At 44.0% G+C, this 21951-nt stretch overlaps 1 protein-coding gene and 1 long non-coding RNA gene across 3 annotated transcripts; both read left to right on the forward strand.

Moving 5' to 3' along the window:
• The first annotated feature begins 1796 nt into the window (after positions 1-1796).
• LOC146754454 (kinesin-like protein KIF20B) lies at positions 1797-8424 on the forward strand. Of its 2 annotated transcripts, XM_085527637.1 has the most exons (6): positions 1797-1915; positions 2313-2474; positions 4223-4342; positions 5850-6050; positions 7296-7422; positions 7963-8424. In XM_085527637.1, the coding sequence occupies exons 1-6, from the start codon at positions 1802-1804 to the stop codon at positions 8133-8135; spliced, it is 897 nt and encodes a 298-aa protein (XP_085383763.1). In that variant the 5' UTR covers positions 1797-1801; the 3' UTR covers positions 8136-8424. The 2 variants fall into 2 exon arrangements, with proteins under 2 accessions (XP_085383763.1, XP_085383764.1); XM_085527638.1 differs by lacking the exons at positions 5850-6050; positions 7296-7422; positions 7963-8424 and adding an exon at positions 3425-3588 and having other exon boundaries at positions 4223-4308.
• A 4161-nt stretch (positions 8425-12585) lies between these two features.
• Positions 12586-13544, forward strand: LOC146754455 (uncharacterized). Its single transcript, XR_014939047.1, has 3 exons — positions 12586-12863; positions 13284-13355; positions 13447-13544. It is a non-coding gene; the product is annotated as an uncharacterized LOC146754455 (long non-coding RNA).
• The last annotated feature ends 8407 nt before the right edge of the window (positions 13545-21951 follow it).

Genomic DNA, 21951 nt, shown 5'->3' on the forward strand with positions numbered 1-21951 from the left:
GAAATGCGGACCAAATTAGATGAATTATACAAATGTCACTTAGAGTTTCAAGCCATCGGTACTGACTGTCAGTGTAAAGGATTCCTCAGACTCTGAAAAAGATGAGACAGGGACATCTCAAATTAGTTCTGCATGCATTCAGTCACAGACTTCTTCCATTTCAGATCTTGTGCAGGACCTCTCCTTTAACTATAGTCTTGAAAGGATTTGGGAAGTATGTAGAAATATTGTTGATGTTTCCTCACAAAAAAGTCAGCACATCAAAGCACTGCTTCAAGACAATGAAAACCTAAAGGCGGGACTGAATAATGCTGAATATCATAATCGTCAACTTGTAATGAAGCTATGTGAGATTACAACTCACACTAGTCAGGAAGATGATCTTGTGAATCAGTTACATGAGCAAATAGAAAAGAAAACTCAGGACACTGAAGAAAAGACTGCAGAAGATCAGAGAGTGATTGCACAATTTCAGGAGGAAGTTGCCAACTGTGAGGTAAAAAGAAGAGAGCTTGAATATCGCCTGGAGGCTTACAAGACAATGGAAGACAATGTGTCAAAACTCAATGAATTACTTAAAGAAAAAGAATCTATTATTGTTAATCTGGAGACAGTTACAGCAACTCTGCAGGAGAAGTCTGCAAATGCAGACAAAAAGTTTGAAGAGTTAAGTAGCAAAGAAGCAAATCTGATTCAAGAAGTTATGCAGCTGAAAAACAGCTTGGAGCAGATGAAACACTCTCTTCGGGAAAAGGAAAAGAGTGAAATGGAGAAAGTGCAACGTATAGAATCGTAAGTAACCACTGAGTTAACTTAGAGCCCTTTGAGAATGAACTAGAGTTAAAAATAGTTAATGGGAACATCCCTTCGACTTAATGCATCTGCATGCTTATCAATGGCCAAACTACTACTTTAGGATGCTTTGGTATGCTACTTGAGTTCCAAGGGAAAACAGGAGTGTGCAAGGAAATAAAGAATAATATGGGGATTTCTGGTGGTTTTGTTGTACATCCCTCAGAATAGCATCTGAATAATTTATTGCTTCAGCATCTGATTATGAGAAGCAAGCTGAAATTCAAAAGTAATTGTTTAAATCTTGTCACTGGTCTAGATAGATTTAAGAGTCTATTTCCAAATAGAAACCAACAGGCAGGGCATGGATTAAGCTGTAATTGCTGTTTCCATGAGATGTGTAACAATAATGTTCTTTGTCTCTTTATTTTTAACATAAGGCTAGAAAATATTCTTTCTGAGAGTTCTGCCCTTGTACTGAATTTGAAAAAAGATTTGCAGAGGAAAGAAGAAGAGTATGCAGATCTAAAAGACAAACATTCAGATGCCAAGAAAAAAATTCAGCAAGTACAAAGCGAGGTTTGTAACTCCAAAGCCTAAAACCTAAGTCTTGTGAAAAAACGCTGATAACTGGGAAGAAGAATGCTATTTACTTGAAGAGAAATAGACTAATTTCCAGAAGCTCTTTAATATAAGCATGTATATTTTTTTTCTTCAATTTCAGCTTCAGTGATGTTAATAGTTAAAATTTAATTATTAAACAAGAAGATATCTTAAAACCCATTTTGCAGGATCTTAGTCTGAAAGTTTATTGGGTGTGCTTGGGGTGGAAAATTGAAACTTAAAAATGAATTCATGTCTTCCTTGGTAACCTTGCCCTTGCTGTCGTTTTCCTACTCAGCACTTGTTTGTGAATTCCTCTGTATTTAACAAAGAAGTATTTGGCCAGGTTGGATTACAGAAGTCTTTTAATGAACCGTGAGCTGTGCTTACATTACAGGTGTCCACGATGCGTTCTGTGGAGGAATCCCTCAGGAACAGGATGGATGAACTTGAAAGGATTAATAACCAGTTTAAGGATGAGCTGGATTATAAAGACTATACTATCCAACAACTTAAACAGGTATTTTTCTTGCTCTTAATGTTTATTAAATGAATGATGCAGGTTTTCCAAGCAACAGGAAAAAGGTCAAAAAAAAAAAAAAATTGGAGCAAAATGAAAGTGGCCAACTGAAATTAGTGGTAGACCATGAAAGATATTCAAATAATTAGTCACTACAGAGCACTGGCAGATTGCTTTAAATACAATAATCTGCATAGTAAATACATATGTAATACATGCATATAACCTGATCTTGTTGAGTGACATCACGATATGTTAATTGAAATGTCTTACCATAAACTCTTTCTATCAGCTTGAGTCCTTATTTATGCTATATGAAAAACTTATTAATTCTAGGCTGTCTTAAAGATTCTGCTTGTTTCTACTGTGTATGCTTTTCTTTCAACATGAAATATAGGAGCTGGAGGAAAGGGACCATAATATTCAAAAGTGGCGTGAGGAGAGAGATCAGTTAGTAGAAGCTTTGGAAGAACAGCTCAAAACTTTGGCTTCTAATGCCATACAAAAAGAGACAGAAATAGCAGAACTGAGACAATCTGCCTTAAAGGATTCAAGCAAGGTCAGCTCTCCTTTCCTCCTACCTGATTAGCTACCCATAAATTCTGTAAAACTCCTGTACCTGCTCTTTGTATTCTGGGTGTGGTTCTGTTCTTGAACACTGTTGTATTGACATCATGTGCAACTAACCAAAAAAAGCACCAGCTTTTATTTTTGTTCTTCAGAAACAGAATTTCTGTTAATTACTAAAATTTCAATTTTTTCAGTTGTTCAGATAAGCAGATGTCGGTTTGATGCTTATGATCCTACAGTCATACTGGACATCTGTAGCTTTTTCTGATACTTCACAGCATTTCCGGATCCCAAGCTAGGCTCAATACTCAGACAGTAGTTCTGTCTCAGGTTTCTTACTTTCTTTGCTTTCTCTGAGGTAGTATCTACAATGGCATGAAAAGACAGAAGGGGACGTGGAGAGAGATTAAAGGAAGCATCAAAAAGCAGAGGGGGGATGATCTCTGGAAGTTGCATTTCTTATTTCAACATCCAGCTTTTAATCAGGATAGCCAATCTAAGCCGTAGCATAGAATTTCAGAAGCTAAACTAAAGACTAAATGAGTTGTGCTCTTTTGAGAATGTTTGGATTCACTTTCTCTGAGAAGAAAGATGTTCTCATAGCAAAACTTCCCCTACAACTGCCGACTTTCTCACAGTACCGAGGATTTGGGAACAAATAAAAGCTCAGGTTATTATATCTTAAGAGAGATGAAGGCTGAAGCACATAAGTAAAATAGAAGAATCAAAATATATTGTATTACAACTTCCCAGGCAATTCTGTGACTACTGCACTTGTAACAGTGACCGTACAAATCCGTGAAATGTTACTGTTCTTGAATAGTTAAGTGTTCTAGCCTGCAATTCTAAAACTGATGCTACTAAGTAATTGCATTACTGCTTGTGTGTGTTAATTCCTTTTGCCAATCCCACAACTCAGCAGTTTTTACTGTTTATTAGGATAATGCAACTGTGATAGAAGAGTTAAGAAAAGAACTGGCTGACAAAGATGACTTTATAAAGGAATTAAAACAACGCATTAACCACAGTAGCCCTCAGTGTTTGCCAGAAATACCTTACTTGAAGAAAGACAAAGTAGAAGGAATGACTCTGTAAATGAAAAGGTATGATTATATTTATTGAAAGTAAGTACTTAACATCTTGTTAACCCCTTTTTGTTCTTCTGTTTTCCTAGGAGATACTGGAGCTAGAATAATTTTTCTTAGCATATAGTCCTTTAACTACATATTCAGTGATGAGTACTTGTTGGTTCTTTTTGTCTTCCACTCAAACATGAGCTCTCATCTTCTCAAAAATATTTTATTTACTAGAACACCATCTCTCTGTGTACATTATGGAACTTTTCCATGCAGTTTTCCATGTATTCGTATGTGGATGCTGAAGATTAGGCAGAGGTTTAGCCTTTGGTGTTCTAACATAGCAGCGGTGAGCACGCAGAGTATGGAGGGAATGGGTGACAAAACGACCAGCGTTACAGATTTTGTCCCTAACTAATGTCTCGCTTTCTCTCTTTTGGAGGCAGAATCCTGCCTGAGACTGTTAGTGAGACCCAGTAGGGTGTATCTGAAGATCACACAATGAATAGATGTTACTACCTTCCCACACTTGTGCTGTGTTTCAGCTTACGTGTTCATGTGGCGTCTGAGCTTGAGGTTTTACACTGTAACTTTAGAAAACTCGAGATATTTTGGAGGTCTAATGCATAGCCTAATCTTTACTCCTTTTAAATATTTACAGCCTAGGAAACAACAAAGCAAAACTAAAACTGGAGAAAGTATTCCATTAAGATGCAAAGCTGAAGACAATTATTTGTCACGTCCATGTACTAGGAGCCTCACTTCATTAAATGAATCTGAGGTTAGTATGAAACTTCAGATCTGAAAATGTTGTGATTGTATTGCTTTTGATAAGGAATGAGTAGGAAAAGATCTCATGTTCTCTAAACAATTCCCAAGTTTTGATTTATTTATCCCTTTCAAGGTGATCAGATCACCTGTTTTTATAGCCTTTGATAGGAATAAAAGCTGTTGAAACAATTGTGTGATGCATTTTTGTCAGGTGCTGTTGAAAACTCTCCTCATGTTAATGCTTATGAAGTGGCTCATGATTAGATAAGTTACTCGGAAAAAATTCATGGAGCCACTGAAACGGGCACAGCAAATTGAACTTATTTTCTTCCTCTGCAGGATTTCTGGATATTGTTTTGTTAGCAGATGATGTTAATCATTCCTATATAAGTTTTTAATTGCTAACTTTCATAAAATAGCAGTTACATATATTTTAAAAACAAAGTATTTATTAACCAACTTAATTCTTGGAAATACAGTGGGTGGTGATACTCCATTCAGATTCTTAGCAGAGCCTGATAAAGTGGCTCTGACTACTTTTTGTCTTTCTACAATCTTTGGTAACTTTTTGAGAGGAAGAAGACTCCCCTCAGGGGGTCGGAACAGTGTAAGTAGTAAAAGCTGCTAGTCTGTGTTTGGGACACTGGAGTTTGCTAGTTACTAGCAGCAGTAGAAGCAGCCATCTACCATTTTCTGATGTCCCCAGCAGCCTGTCTTCCATGTGTTCAACCAGCATCTGAACTCATTTTTGATATGCTAGCTGAATTCCTGCCATAGAGAAGGAGGAGTCCAGGTGATCTCAGTTCTGACTTTGTTGTTCCTGTTGAGAAAAACAGGATTGGGTGGATTGTGGACAGGAAGTGCTGCTGGGGAAATGCATACTGACATTTCCCTGTCACTTAGCTGTGCATTTGCTGCCATTTGACCATGAGCAGGTACATGATAGCCTTCAGCTTAAGTACGGTGTCATTGCTTGAATGTCTGAATTCTCTCCAGGGAAAAGATAGCAATGGAGTTCTTTAATGACTTGTACTGGGCTTGCACCTTGCCAGCTGGACCTTACTTATGTAAATAACATCTCTAGTGTAGAAGAGGAAGGGCAAATTCCCTAAGATTAAGCTGGAAGTTAATCGAACACTTGAATCAAATGCTCCTGTTCCTGCCCAGTTCTGATGCAGCAGAGTTGAGATGAAGAAAATCGTGTCAGTTCTACCACCATTCTCTATAAAAAAAAGTGTAGTTGTCTGTGCCCTTGAGAAAAAATGACTTGTAAAGTATCAGGCTCAGTTTAACATGGAGAACATTTTTTGTGATCATAGATTGGAAATAATTTTAAATGTAACAAGTTCTAGGAAAGAGGGGTAAAACTCTGCTGTAACTGAAATAGACTCCTTCTGTTACAAGTGTTCTTACAGCAGGAAAATCGAATGCTTACATATCCTTTTCCAGATGCTTTATAGCTTTTTAATCTCATGGCTACCTCAACACTTGCACTTAAAATTCTTCTGTGCTATCAGGAGCATTTGGGAACTGTCCTCGACTCTTCTGGAGTGTCCGCAGAAAATGGCAAAACTAGTCGGTTCCCAAAACCGGAGCTGGAAATCCCACTGACACCTCTGCAACCTGATAAGATGGAGATAAAGCAGCACGGCAGCATGATACCTTTAGGAGTGAAAATGCCTAAGGCAAAAAAGAAAAGAAGTGATGACATGGATGAGGTATGACCTAGACCCAACAGAAAACAAAATATCTGATGCCTTTTTACCATTCTCATTTAAGCATTAAAAAAATGCTATTTCTACCTCAGTAAAGTAGTTGAAGAATTTAACCAATGAACTGCTTTAATGAACAAAACTAATAGCCAAGCTCAGTGATAATGGTTTAAGAGAAGGGAATTTCTCTTAACTCCATTGTGTATTTTCTTTGAAACCTGTAGACATAAGTCAGCTTTTTAGACATCATGAGATGTCTAATACTGATATCTTAATGTCCTGTTTTTATAATTGAATGCTTATTTATTATTTGATTTACAGTGGAATAGTTACCACTAGCAAATACTTCCCTACTATTAGCAAAAATGTTTAAAGTGTTCACTTTTGTGACATCAATTGTTCTTTCCAAAAGAATCATGGCTGAAACTTGTCTTATTTTCCCAGGATTTTGTGAAAAGTGAGAACACGAAAAATACAAAATCTGTCAATACAAAATTCACCCTCTGCAAGTGACGAGAAAATGGTTGGTTTTTGTTCTAGTTTTGAAGCTAGCTTGGGACTTCCTGTAATTGTGTGGTCACACGGAAGAAGCAGTGTCTTATCCTTATGTGTATACCTGAATGGGAATCTTACATGCTTATGAGCTCTTCCTATTAAATTCCATAAGCTAACCAAAGGGCAAGTCAGTCTGTCCCCAGAGTGTGTAATGGCTGTACTGTGTAATGATTTGGAGGGAAGGATATTGCACACTGAATAGTTGGGAAGAGAAGCTTTAGTGTATTATCGTGTGCTTTTGTAAGTGAAGCCCTTGTATTAAACTAAGGTTCATATCATTAATATGCATGGCAGTTATTAAAAACAGATGTTCACATGTGATAGCAGTATCCTTGGAATGGTCAGAGTATGAGTAGTAGATTTTTCCCATCTGTTGTCTTCTGTTTTGTATGTTTGTTTATTTTATGTAATTAGAACAGCTTATGTAAGAAACAACTCCACAGCTTGGGAGCTACTTTTAAAGAAACTACTGCCTTATTAAGAAACTTTAAGAAACGTATGCCTTGAAATAGCTGAGATTTTGACAACTCCCTAAAGGGTATAAAGTTGTCTACATTACTTGCCGTTGTGGTATCATCAGCATAATGAACAGAGGTGTCAGTAGTAAAGCTCAAAATGTCAACTTAAAATAACGTTGAACTAAAATGAAGTTTAAACAATGCTCTTGTTTCACATGTTCACATCTCTGTTGAACAGAAATCCGGAAAAGACTACTTCCTGAGAAAGCAAGTACATGCTTCAAGACTGACTAAAAAGAAGGATGAAACACTGCAAAACGTTGGAGATTTTATTCAAAGCTCTCCTTCTATTATACACTCTAAAGGTTGGTGTAGAATAAGTTTTATTCCATGTTTTCTAGACATTGTAGAATGGCTTGTTTCTGCTGTAGGCTATTAATGTATGTGTTCTTAGAGAACTTGTCTGCCATGTTAAGTTGTCCTTTGATTTATGAAGTAAATGCATTTATTCGTCTCTTCAGAGATTCATTATTACATTTGTGAAAACCTACAAGTATACAGAGAAAGTTGGTTCTGTCTTGTGCTTCTGTCAGCACGAAAGTTAGGCCTGTTGTTTAACTCCTGCTGAAGTTTCTGACTTCCAGTGACTTCTGAACCATGATTGTCTTTCATAATCCATTTTAATGTGTGCTTTAAGCTGCCGTACCTGAACCTATAAACAGTTTCAGCTATAGAAGCAATAAAGAACCTCAATGAACAAATACAATTTCTGAGTATTTTCACTTAAATTTTACGTGTCATTTATAAACCAAGTTTGTTACGAAGCTTTTTTTGCATTCAGTGATTTAAAGACTCACAAAACCAGTAAGTTGATTGGTTTATGTATCAAAACAAATTTCTTCTAGCCAAGAAGCTGATGTCAGCAGTAAGTTCTCCTAAATCAAACGAACCTGAAAGTCTCGAAGAAGGAGAGACCAAGCCAAAACGATGCAAAAGGAAGCTGTATTCCACTGTCGTTTCTGGCCCTCTAGATATACCTGCTTCTTCGGTAAGCGATTATACTGTAGTCTTGGCTTAAAATAAACTACTAAGGAGTCCAAACAGACTGGAGGTTTCATCTATTTGCAGGAGGAGGTTGAAAGTACTGAGGTATTTCTTTATTCTACCAAGTCATTCTTGTTGGTCTTCCTGCTGTTCTGTTTTATTTTGTCCTCAAAGATCTCTGTGTTTGGCTGGCTTACAGTTTACTAAGTAGGTGATGTAGCAATTTAATTGCTCTGCTATTCTTACGGGATCCCCAGTTAAGGAATCAATTTCCTCCTTGAATCTCCTGACTTCTCTGCTAGTAAAAATGGCAGCTTAGCATTCCCTATTTTCCTTTGACCTAAGGAGACTTCCCTAAGAGGATAATGTGAAGTATTTGTAAGATTAGTATTAGAGAAAGGAGAACTCTCCAGGTCCTGTTTACGCTGTTCCAGTTCCCTCAGTAATTGAGAGTGCATCCTCCCTCTAGGGCCCTGCATGGGATCAGCAGCTCAGCCAGTCCCCTTCTCTGGAGGGGTTGCTGCTGCTTGCATTGATCTAGAAATTGTGGGGGTTGAGGGGGGGGAGAGGGAATGTATCTAAGGGATCCCATTTATGATCTTTCTGCTTTTTTTTTCTTTTGAACTTTGACTCCTTGTGAGGAACTGTTACTTCTTGCACCCATTCAATGTCATAAGCCAATTCTTTTTCAGAGAAAGGAGTATTACTGTTTACATATAAATTCAAAGTCTGACAAGCCCAATCTTTGTCAGACCCCTATTTTGGTCAAAATAATGATTTTCCCTATAGTGGCTCTCTAGGCTTTTTGTATACAGTATTTAAATATCTTTTTCGTTATCCCCAGTTTTGGGATTATTTTTCCAATTCTGAAGCTTCTCCCCAAGGGGCTTATCTTCAGGCACAATTCTGGGGATGCTTTTCCCTTGTACTTGGCAGCTCCTATTCCCCTTATCTCCAGAATGATGCTGCGAACTACTCAGCTCACACGATTCTTGGACTTAGGGCCCATTCCCTCTGGAGTACCTCGCTCTGATTCTCGAATTATTAGGGGTGTGCTGCTGGCACTTCATCAAGTGCACAGGGTACCATACAGCAACAGCGCGCTCCCAGACTCACCTGAGCCCCAAGACTCACCTGAGACTCAAGAGACCCCCCAAGGCAAGAATTAAATTCCCTTGCCTCTGTCTGTGCACGAAATTACCGGGACTGCAGGAGTCAACACCTGTGCCTTAGCTTTCATAGAGCCCATCCTTTATGTAACAGTTTCCTATCAGCCATCCCAAGAAGTCACCTCACCACCCAGGCAGGACCGCTGAAATCAATTGGGTGCACCTCTCCTGTCCAGGAACCCCAAAGAGGCGATAATAATCCCAGGCCAGCAATTGTAGTATTGATATGATGATTTTATTCAAAGTCTTTGTTAAACAAAGAGGGAAGATTATGGTATGCCCTATAATCTTGAAATACCTCTTGGTCACCCCCATTTACAAGATGATCAATTAAAATCTTATACAATTAATGAATGGGTGCAAGGAACTACAAGAAGGATCTGATTGCACAGCAGTCCCCATTGGAGATAGCAATCCATAGGATACAGGCAGGGGATGGGGTTCTAATAAAAACTTGGAAAGAAGCTACACTAACACCACAAGGGGAAGGTCCCTATGTTGTTTTATTTACTGCAGAAACAGCTATTCGAACCGCAGAGAGAGGATGGACTCATGCCAGCCGTGTTAAAGGACCCATCGGTGACGAGAAGTGGGAGGTAGCTCCCGGGGGTGACGACTTGAAACTCACACTGCGACAAGCCCAATGGGTATTCCAGGTAAAGGCTTCCCCTGAAGAACACTACTGCTGCTGAGAAGAACTAAAAAAACCCCTCATAGCTGGTTGCAACCCAGTTGACGAGTGAGGCAGAGGAGTGAACTGTGGGGAAAGATGGGCCTTAGGGGTATCCATTGGTACTTGGGGATTCTCACAGTGATCACATTTTGTATAGCAGCACAACGCCACCCACACCAAGCTTCCTTACATCCCTGTGTGACCTGGTACCTATACAGCCCAGTCTAAACCAAAAGGGTTACTATTTTTGCCTAAGCTCAAACCCAGGGAGGGGATACTGTAACCACCCAGGCTCATATTACTGTGCCTATTAGGGATGTGAAACTATTGCCTCAGATTGGGCACCTGGGGCTGGGCAGGATAAATATCTACAAGCAGGGCATGGACCCTATGGGTGCATACCTCCTAACCGAAACCCACAGTTGGGAAGATGGGCTGTGTGGGGATTAAAGACAGAGAGAGAGAGAAACATCTGCCAGCAACTATGGATAAATGTAACAAATCCAGATAACCCAGTGTGGCTGTTAGGGAAAATACGGGGTGTAAGTGACTTGCGGAATCAAACTCTATAACACATAGATGGGTTATAAAGCAGGTATGTTTATTCCAGCGCTGGGTGCAAGGGGGATAGCTCCACCAAACTTGCACATGGACTTGTAAAATCGTGACACAGATATAGGTACATCTCATACATAGTCAATGATTTCTCAGAATTCTGATACATATTCAATAGTTGTTTAGCATGCAGACCCCCTCTTGTTCTTATCAGGGGGATGCAACTCCTCTTCTGGTATTTACAACATCTATTCTCCTCCTTGCCTGATGTCTTCCGTGAGGTCTCACTCCTTATCTGCATCCTTCCTGCTCTCCCTGGCCCCTTGTTTCCTTTAAACAAAGAGGGAAGGAAGGGAGGGGTGCTCTGGGGGGGGAATGGGAGGGGTGGAGGAGGGTTGATGTCAGACTATGAAATCGATTTTTTTAATCTTAATTCTGCTTCAGAAACAACATCTGATTCCCATGCTCTCTGCTTGGTATTTTGTCTTTTGATGCAAACACGTAAACCCCATTGGTGCCTGGTTCAGCAGTTCAGCTTCCTTTGCGCCCTTTGCCTGGTTGTAGGGAAGGTGGCAGGCTCTGATTCAATGAGGGTGTTGTATGGACACAGTATTTATCGCCATGTATCCAAAGGTGCAACAGTTTCTGGAGACCCAGGTGGGATCCTATAGGTGATGGTTCTCTTGCCACCAAGCATCCAGTTGTCAGCAGTGGGTGAGTTCACTGGGACTTTGGGGATGGGAGGTGCCAACTAGCAAGCCTTCAATATCTGCTACTAAAATCAGACTTGGAAGCACGTTACACGTGGGAAATACACTTGGTGCAGGAAAGGGGATTTCCTTAGCCATCAAAAAAAGATGAAACTGCAGATCTATCAACAAAAATGTAAGCACGTGACACTTGACTTGGCGGGTCTGTGGGAAGGTCAGCTTCTCCGTGTTTGTATTTCAGCCATTATCCTCCACACTGGAGAAGATTTATCTGCTTGGCTTGCTTAATTGCAGCACGTTTCACACGCGTGGATAACCTGTGCATATTGCGTCACTACCTCTGTGGCCTGAGGTGTTGCACCAGGCTGGAAATAATGCCTTCTTGGGGTTGTTGAAGCTCTGCAAAAGTTTGCCAAGCAAAGTTGTGGATGCTCCATCCCTGGAGGTGTTCAAGGCCAGGCTGGATGGAGCTCTGGGCAGCAAGACTCTGTGGGTTGCATCTCTGCCCGAGGCAGTGGGGCTGGGGTTCTGAGTTCTTCACTGTCCCTTGCAAGCCAAGCCATTCTATGATTCTGCATTTCTATGATGTAAGCACCAGCCCCACACAGCCCTGGTGCAGTGCATCACAAGAGCAGCAGCCTGCGGGGAGCCACCACCCGGAATCACAGAGATGTGAGGTCACAATGCCCCATCCTATGACTGTGCTGAGCTGCGTCATGAGCTCACAAGGCCTGGCTGCAGGCTTGGCTCAGTGCGACACTCACTGTGGCTGCAGCGGTGGTGTTGGAAGCGTGGTGCTAGTGTGGGGGCGGACATGGACCCTGCCCGCCTTGTCCTCTTCCTCCTATTGGTGGCCATGAGTTTTCAGGAGAGCTGTGCTGCTCCGTGGCGAGCACGGGGAGCAGGTGAGTGGGTAGAGATGGGACCCAAACTGAGCAGCGCTGGGAGCAAGAAGTCAGGCTGTGTCCCCACGGCCCTGTAGTACACTTGTCTGGGGCCTGCCTTCCATGGGGGTGTTGCTGGGTAGGGGGTGATGGGCAGCACTGCAGGAGCCGGGCAAGAGCCCGTGGCTGCGCTGCTCCCCAGGGCTGGCTCCAGCCATGCCAGGCTGTAGCTCTGCTAATTGCTGGCTGCAGCACAGCCTTCGTCCTGGGAGATGCCCAGGGAGAGTTCAGAAGAGGCGTGCTGGGCGTGCATGAGCATTTCTGCTTCAGGCTCATGGCACTCCCCAGTTTCCAAGCCAGAGCCCCATTCCACAGCCCAGGGGAAGAGACAGGTGTGCTTTCCTCCAGTGTCTCAGTGTGACCTTGCTGTCCATCAGAGGCCTCCCAGTAAGAAAGCCCTGGGAGGCTGCATCTTCTTCCACGTAATCTGTGAGAGATGTGGCACGTGGCCTGGAGAGAGCACTGCATACGCTGCCAAGTGCCAGCCTACGGGTCATCCTGTCCACCCTGCAACTTTGGAAATCATGACCTGAGTTATTCTCCCATGCCCCACATCCAGTTACTGAGGGAGAAGGAGATCACACCATATAGTGTATATAAGTGGGAACTTCTCTCATCTGTTCTTGATTCTAGATGATGAGCTTCGTGCTCCCTTTCCAGATGCTCCTTTGGATCCGGACTTCATGCCTGTGCCTGGGGGACAACCCAGGGGTAAGTTGTGAGTGTCTGTTTCCTTGGAGGTTGAAACGTTCATGCTCTCATGGTTTACCTGGGTGCAATTTTACTGGAGATCCTCTCCAGGTCTTCCAAGCCTGTTTGTGCCCGGAAGGGTTTGCACAGATGAGCCATGAGTATTTTTTCTCTCAGAGAGCTGCCGCGTTTCAGTGGGAAGGTTACCGCTGCCCCTCTGCAGCTGAGGGAGCCCAGACCTTTGTATTTGGGCTGTGGCATTCCCCAACCACCGCCAGACCCTACAGGTCACTCAGGGAAAAGGAGGCCCCCACATGTGCCGGAAGCTCTCCTCACCTGTGTCTGATCACACTTGTGTCTGCAGGCCCTCCCTTGTATGCTCTGCTACTCAGTTGATGCTGTAGTGTGTGACTAAAACTTTTCATGGGTCTTTGGTTGCAGAAGTGCCCCCAGTGTGGGCCTTGCCCGGTCATCGGTTTCCTCCTGTGCTGGAGCCCAACTGGAATCCCAGCAGTGAGTACTCTGTCTTCACTGACTTGGCTGACTCGCCACTGATCTTCAGATCTTCATGCACATGATATTTAACTTCATACATTCTGTTAAGGTCCGGAAAGAGAAGAGGATGAATCCAAACAAGAAAAATACTCTCAGGGCTCATCCCGTCTCCTGAAGCGACTGCTGAAGGAAATGGAGAAGGCAGAGCGTGGTGGGTATACTTCAGTCTGTTCACTGTGGGACCTGGGAAGCTGAGGTGTGATATACAGGTGTGGGCAGGCTGTAGCCTGCACAGCAGGAAGGGATGGGTCAGAGCCGTGCTGCAGCCGTGTTCCGTGTATCACCTTGCAGGTGCTGTCAAGCACCAGAGCTGGTCTGCTGCCAGATGGTCTGCATCCAGCCAAGACCCAGAGGCAGCTGCTCCCCCAGCACAACCATTACTTGTCAGAGCTGCTTTGTGCAGTCGTTGGCACCCAGATGGCAGCAAGTGGCAAAGTGGCAAGCGCTGTGCTTCTGTTCATCCAAAGCCCTCCGTGCAGCTGAGCAAGTTCAAGGCAGGAGGAGCATCCCGAGCAGGGTTGGCTGCCTTTGCTAATGCTGGAAATGAGGTGGAGATGCTAATTCTGAAGGCTTGGACTGTGTGTTAGAGCTTGGATTTCAGCCTGCAGCTACCTGGCTGTGACGGGCTGGTGACAGCACAGAATGTGAGGGCCTTGCACAGGAGCTGATTCCTCAAGAGGTGTGAGGGAGTCAGCATTGTCCAATAGCTGGGAGGGCTCAAATGCCCTTGGGTAACAGAGGGGCTCACAGTGTACTTGGGGGGGGCCCTGGACTTTTCCTGAGTTCGGGATTGGAGAAGCTCAGTTTTTGATGAGGGCACGTGACATCCCAATCCTACTGCCCTGCTTTCTTTCTAAAGGAACGGACCAACAAAGTGAGAGGGATGCACTCCAGGAAGGTGGATATCCCACACTGCCGGTCCCGGATGCGCTGCAGGAAGGTGGTTATCCCACACTGCCCGTCCCGGACAGAGGAATGCAGGCAGCACCAACCGGCATGCCAGGTAATTTCTGTCCCATGATCATACGGTGTCACGAACCAGAGTCATTGCGTGCCTGCAGGCTCTTGCTGCCAGCTCTTGCACACCAGGTCAGCAGCCAGACCTGAGCGTGTGAGCATAGAGCACATGTAAAAGAAGCAGGAGTGTTTCTCCCCTGGGCTGGCTCTGGCTGTGCCCTGTGCTGGCTGAAGCCTGACCTTCAGCCTGGGGGGTGTCCCACAGGAGAGCTCAGGACACGCATGCCGGGAAAAGCGTGAGGGATTCTGCTCTGTAGCTCTCCCCACAGACCAAGCCCAGACCCCAGGGTACAGCCCCAGCTCTCGGCCCAGAGGAGGACACGGGTAGTGCCTGTGCAGCCTCTCCGTACCCAACGAGAGGTGGAAGCAATCCTTCTTGTCCTCCGGTGCTTCGGCACCAGAGACGGAGGCACCCACTGACAAAATGACCTCTTGGGTCCATGAAGCACACTGAGAGATTATCTGTAGCACAGCTGAAGGTAACGTGGGACATTGTCTCATTTCTTCCAGGGATGAACACAGGCAAAAGCACAGAGGCTGCTGCTCACACATCTGTGCGGAAGCGCCGCATTCCGGTGACGGTCTCAGCGATGCTGCTGCCTGCGCTGGTGCTGGCCGTTGGTGTTGTGATATGGGTGCTCAAAGACTACCTGTGAGTTGGCCTTTCCCCAGAACACCTTATTGCTGCATTTGGCAATGAAGCATTTGTGGTGCCAGGATCCTGGACGGCCAAATCAGCCGCTGGCAGTACACTGCCAGGACTTAGGTTGCAAAGTCTTTCAAGTTTCCCCTTATTTCCTGTCACTGAGTAGTGCTTTCTGAAACTCATTCTCACAGAGCACGCAAGAGGGAAAAGAGAGCAGCAGAAGCAGCAGATGGAGCTGGGGAAGGCAACGAGACAGACTCTGACCCAGTCAAACAAGAATCTCCGTAATAGCTCCAGTCCGTTCCATTCTGCCATTGAAGAGGCCCGAAGTCTTCAAGGTCATCTGGAAGACCAGGAGCTTGAACTGAAAGCCATGAAAAAGATCCTTGGGAACAGTCCTGAGTGCTGCCTTCTGTCAGAGGATGGCCCTGAATGTGAGAGCAGAGCTTTTGTCCTTCATCCTGCATACTCCAGGACAGGTATCACCAGCAGTTTGAAGATTCTTAGCTCGACACAGCTACATTCCTGTTGAGGGTCCTAATGAGGACCCAGAAAACGAGCTTCTTCTGACTGCCGGACAAAACGTAATGTCTTTGGAGATGTGGGTGAGAATGGCTGGTTTCAGGGAGAGCTGACAGATGGCACAAGAGGACTGGTCCCTTCCAATTTGGTTGCGGAGCTTTCAGTTGATGAACTGGATACACCTGGAGATCCTGTCAGAATTCCTGCATTGCTCCATCTGCAAGACTACCATTGCTCCACTCAATGGAACAACTCGATGTTGAGCAGAATGTGGTTGAGCTCCTTCGGGAACTCTCTGAGGCGACTGACAGCGGAACTGCATAGCTTTATTGTATATTAAAAACAACCAAACAACTGTCCCCTCCCTCTCCCTTCCCCTTGCACCCCTCCACCCCTTCCCCCCCCCCCCCCCTCAAAAAAAAAAAAAAAGACAAAAAAACCCAAAAAAACCCCTAAAAAACCAACAAAAAACAACCCACCCTCAATAAAACAAAAAACCAAAAACAATTAAAATCTCAACGCTGTTCTTTTTCTGGGATACAATAAGGTGACGCTTCTTCTAGCTTAGACTTTGCAATGAGTTTGTGTCACGGAGTTCTCTCTAGAGCTCACTCGGTGACAGTGGGAACAAACCTGGGAAGAGAAGGAACAAAGAACCTCCCCTCTCTAACAGCGCGGTGCGGCGCGGCCGAGAGGGGAAGGGAAGGGAGATTGTGAATGGGTCTAGGAGGGAAATAATGAAAAAAAACCAACGATCTGAGAATGAACAGCAGTTTAACGAACCCAGTGACACTAAACAACAACGATGTTGCAGAACGGCGGGAGAAAAGCAGACGACCACACCTGTCATTGACATGATCAGCTAATCTCGTTTATTCCTTGGCTGCGTGTACCTTTATAATACGGATAATTAGCTCATACATATTGCAAAAGTGGAGCTCATCATTGGTTCCCAATTACATACCATCCCCGAGTATCTTAACAGCTTGTTGTTATCATCCTGAAAGATACTCCCTTGCTGAGTTCCCAGAACCATGGCTAGTTTCTCACCATCACAGGGCATCCTGATGTTCTCACTGTCCTTGCAGGTGTTATGGCTGCTTGATTAACTGCACCGTGTTTACGACCCTTCTCAGCTAACTAGCTGGAAAAAGCACTCTCTACAGGACCCCACAGATTACCTTCAGAATTCAACAGTTAGTTCTGTTTCCTTTCTGAGTGCATAACAACCTGAGCAAATGAATTGAATGACGTGGCTTGTTAGTCTGGTACAAACTCTGCTGTACACTGGAACTTGGTCCATTTGTAAGCAGGACTTTGTCCATTTCTGCAGGACAGCAGAAAACCCTTTGTGCTAATCATGATGCCAAGAAGCAGAATGCGGCAAATGGCAGATGATCCAACTGCTTCAGGTGTTCATTTCCTTAAACCTGCGAATAATTTTGGACTGAGAGTTTGTAAGCAGAACGGAGCTCTTAAAGCTGTCAGAGATTATTTCTGCACTGTTCAATTCTATCTGCATAACATACATAGGATCTCAGAACTGCGTTGCTTGAACTGGTGGAACTTGTTGAAGTGAACTGGGATGAGCAAGTTTTAGAACTTAGTCAGAGTGCTGTAAAAAATGGATAATCTCATGAGTATTAAGGTACAGGCTTGCTATTTCTGCACTGAATTTGTTTTTATTTTACATGGCTGTGATCTGAAAGTTGCTTGAAACGCAGGCACCTAGGCACTGTTGTGTAACTGAATTTCACACATGATAGGTCCTGAAATATCCTGGAATCTAAAACTCTGACTTGTTTTAAGTCTGCTGCTTGAGTATAATCAGGGTCATAGTGTCTGTGTGCAGTGTTTCTTTCCCTGTAATGCTCCACATCATTTCATTTTGGGAATATTGAAGGAAATGGACTATGTGCCATAACTGTTGTTAGAACAAAGTATGTCTGGTGTGATCTTATGCATAGGTTCTGTAACTGCTCTTCACAGCTCAGGTGTTTGACCTTCCTTTTGGTGAAGTGATGAAATACTGCTGGTTTCTATTTGTGCTTCTAGGCACCTTGAAGCTCTTAGGAATAGTACAATCGTCTCCAGTTCTTTTCAGTGATGTCAGTAACAGCTCGAGTGCTGCTGCCCACTAGGTAGACCCAAAGAAGCGGATTACAGTGAAACAACTCACAAGCTGGACCTGCATGAGGATCACTTTCAAGACAGTGGCTCTGTTGCTTGAAGCCTATTTTCTTCTTCCTGACGCCACTCTATTACCAAGTATCAACAACCTTTCATGATTCAACTTGCAAACGTTTGACACTAACCCTTGTGTTTCTATGCCTTCCTAGGTGATTCGAGCCCTTGTCAACCCCAAAGATCCAAACCAAGTAGTTATGTGCAGTGATTTTCCATCAATGGAGAGTTCTTATTAAGCATGAATCGCTGCAATTCGGATGACAGCCTTCCACATGGTATCAGTGATGGACACAAGGGGCTCATCCACGTTCATGCTCTCATATCTCCTGGCTCTGCTGAAGATGCTGACCTGAGCCTGCCAGACACAGCAGTCACCTGCCTGGTTTGTGACCCAGCGCCTTTGCAGTGCTGCCCATCCCAAGCACAGCCCGAGTGCCCCAGCAGCAGCACCACCATGCAGGAGCAGGTCAGCATCAGTGAGGTGAAGCTGAGCATCTTAGATGGGGACTTAGAGTCAGGCTGCCAGTCCCAGGCACCAGGCAGCAGCACCAGCTCTGAGCCACTCTCATCTTGACAAGAGGAGTCCCATCTTCACCCTTGACCTCTCAAGCCCTCCTGTCTTTTATTGAATTAAGTCACTTACATGCTCAGTCATCGCCTTCATTTCTGAAAATGAAATGAAGGTGAGTTAGCGGAAAGCGCAAGGCCATATTATATTAGGCTCTAGCAAATTTACAGGCAGTCACTGCACGAAGAGGTAGATCTGAGTTGCACATTATATGATACCCACAAAGATTAAGGAAATCTGAAGCTTTCAATATATTTTTTTTTTATTCTTTTTTCATTTCATTTTTAAACAACTGATCCAGACCCCAACCCTCACAGGAGCTGTAAAGATAACAGCAATAACCCGCAATGTAACTCTAATCCTAACCCTTACCCTGATTCTAAAATCGTCTCTAACTCCAAATGTAACAACAAAAATGATGCTAGAAGTTTGTAGCAAAAGGAACCTTAACCCTGATCATAATCCAAAAAAAAAATCATTATGGTAATAATAATCTTTACCTTAAGAGTAATATTAATCAGAGCCCAGATGATGCCTGCATCCAATCAGAAGCATGCTTTGTATTATTTAAGAGTCGTATTTTTTCCTATGAACTCTCTCTATTATCACGTTTATAAAGTAACAGAGTCTGTTCTTTTTCTCCTGACACTGTGCCTTACTCCAGACATCCCCTGGAAATGACCCAGATAGGGCACCATCAAAGTAATGCTAATAGTAATGTCAACCCTAAGGGTATCTCTAGCCTCAGTGTTAATAGGACGCTAACAACAATCCCAACAGCCTTAAACATTCTGGTGGTGTGAAAGAGGTGCTGCCTTGCACATGCTGGGCAGACCCATTGCCTGTTAAATGCGGGCGGCAGCGTAAAAACATGATGCCCGTGGTCAGAATGCCCTGTGGCAGATCCTGGCACCGGAGAACTGACCGGAGAACCATGAGAGAACTGACAACAAATCACTCGACATCAGAACCGACCCAGTGGTTATTTACAAGCCTTGGGTGACCCAGACAGGATCTCAGAGTGGTGAATGTAGGTACAGAAGTTGTTACTACTCTGTTTTCTTCTAAAAGCTGCTCATCTGCTTTGCGTTTCAGACCATCCCTGGCTTCACTGTGTGCATCTGTCCAATTGATACCAGGTGTTTTTTTTTCATCTCAGAAGTTTTGTGGGGGGCGGGGGAGAGGGGAAACAGACATCAATTCAATTACTCATTTATTTATTGACAGAGATTCACGTTTGCTACGTTTGGAGAAGTTTTATTTGTTTGCTGTGGTTTGATTTTTTCTATTTTTATTTTTTTTTTCCCCCTTCCCTCCTCTTCCATCTTTGTGTTCTTCCCCTATAATTAAAAGAGAACGGATCCCCAGGGTCTGTCCCGCAGACGTTCTTTCCGTGGTCTCTGCTGCCACCTGCTGGCCAATACACGGAACTGCCACTGTTGGGCGTTTGGTGCCGCAGGAAGCACAACGCAGATCTGAGTTCTGACCGGACTACGCAGCAAATCCGCCAATCTTTATTGTGATAAGCCCTCCACATGGCATTGCGCATGCACTCCAACACGCAACAGGCATAGATAGAGATGTATCATTATTCTGCTCCATGCCAAACCTGTGACCAAAACCTCATAGGGGTTCACAAAGAACTCTGGCTCTGCCAGAGCCCCCATCCAGACCCTTCTTGAGTTACATTCACATCTAGTTTGGCTGAAAAGGTTGGACTATAAATACTCAGTGCTTGGGCCTGTTTAACAGATATTTTCCTGATTATGCTGTCCATCGATCTTTTTAAACTGAACTCCTGCTCTAATCTGGTCTTTAAACATTTGCTGTCTCAAGACTCTAATGGGTCCAGACTGGATTACCTTAGGGGCTGGACGCCTAAGTCATGGCAGCAGATGGTTCTCTGACCTTTCCACCACCATTCAGAGCCTGCATCTGGCCATAGGCACTCTTGTCTCCCCATCAATTGGGCAGCCTGTTGTATTACAGCATCTGAGGGCCACTGGGGGGTTCAGTATTGATAACATAGACCCATCCTGATGTAACGGTGATGGCTGTAGGATGAGATCCCTCATTCCTGATGAAAAAATTTATTGACTGGGCTCTCAAAATCATCTTCCTAGATAGCCTCTTTCATGATTAATTCTCTAATATAATTTTGTTAGTCTTCCATAGAGGACTACAGGCTCATATTTAATGGTATGTCATTCTTATTTGGCCATGTTATATGACACACATCTATCCTAATTATGTTGGACAGAGCATACAGTCTTTGCCTGAAGGCAGGGTGAGCAGTAATGGATGTCAGTTTTGAAATTTCCAGTCCATTCACCACAGCGCTTTCTGCCTCCATGTCCCATAACCAGAGCAGCTATGCTGGCATGCTCTCTTGGTTTCTGTCTAAACCACTGTACTATATCCATCAGTTCAGCTGCTGTATTATGGGCAGCAGGGTTTGGGGTTTGGACACTGGTCAGGGCACTCCCACCAGCCTATCCTGCATTTATTTATTTTTTTTTTTCATTTTAGGGTTACAATCAGTCAGATCTCAAATAGATCTAGTCCAAATGGAACCTCAAAATCTGACCTTTTAGTGCCTTCATTTACAGAGTCCATTTTATACAGATTCCCTTGTACAGGGTCCCCATGGTCTTCCAGAGAGATGTTCCTGATCTTCCATAGGAGAATGATTGAATTAGGTTTTTTCCCCATCAAAACTGCCACCTGTCTTTCCAGTTTTTCAACACTGTCATTCAATAGCTGATTTGCATCAGCCTGAGCCTCTTCAATTATGTTCAGACAGTTCAAGGCCATCAGCAGTGGCCATGCCACCATGAACGCAGCTAGCTGTCATTCTCAAGTTGTAAGTATGTCTTTGCTAAGACCATGGACATACTCAGTCAGGTGGGCCAGGGACTCATGGACCCTCCCTCTGTCCCACACAGGACCCCATGTTTCAGTGACAGAAGCAACACTGCATTTTAAGAATCCTAGGAATCCCAGGACATGCCCTGACAAAAGGTCATTCAAAGGGGTAGTCTTTCCCCATCCAAACCACCCCATGATATTCACAGAATCACAGAATTGTAGGGGTTGGAAGGGACCTCCAGAGACCACTGAGTCCAACCCCCCTGCCAAAGCAGGTTCCCTACACCACGTCGCACAGCTCGGCATCCAGGCAGGTCTTGAATATCTCCAGAGAAGGAGATTCCACAACCACCCTGGGCAGCCTGTTCCAGTGCTCTGTCACTCTCACCATAAAGAAGTTATTGCACACATTAGTGCAGAACTTCCTATGGTCCAGTTTCTGTCTGTTTCCCCATGTCCCGTCTCCACACACTGCTGAAAAGAGTCTGGCCTCAACACTTTACCCCCCTCACCTCAAATATTTATAGACCTGGATCAAGTCCCCTCTCAGCCTTCTTTTCTCAAGGCTAAACAGACCCAGTTCCCTAAGTCTCTCCTCATAGGGGAGATGCTCCAGGCCCTTCACCATCTTTGTGGCCCTCCGCTGGACTCTTTCCAAGAGATCCCTGTCTTTTTTGTACTGGGGAGCCCAGAACTGGACACAATATTCCAGATGAGACCTCACCAGGGCAGAATAGAGGGGGAGG

Source organism: Coturnix japonica, chromosome W (genome assembly GCF_054131305.1).
Source record: "Coturnix japonica strain WE chromosome W, WE-NBRP24, whole genome shotgun sequence".
Classification (NCBI taxonomy): domain Eukaryota; kingdom Metazoa; phylum Chordata; class Aves; order Galliformes; family Phasianidae; genus Coturnix; species Coturnix japonica.

Coding starts and splice junctions, on each gene's coding strand:
- LOC146754454 (XM_085527637.1), top strand. CDS start 1,802: ATGCGTTCTGTGGAGGAATCCCTCAGGAACAGGATGGATGAACTTGAA. Junction 6,051..7,295: donor GAAGTGATGACATGGATGAG/GTATGACCTAGA, acceptor TCTGTTGAACAG/AAATCCGGAAAAGACTACTT. Junction 7,423..7,962: donor TTCTATTATACACTCTAAAG/GTTGGTGTAGAA, acceptor AATTTCTTCTAG/CCAAGAAGCTGATGTCAGCA.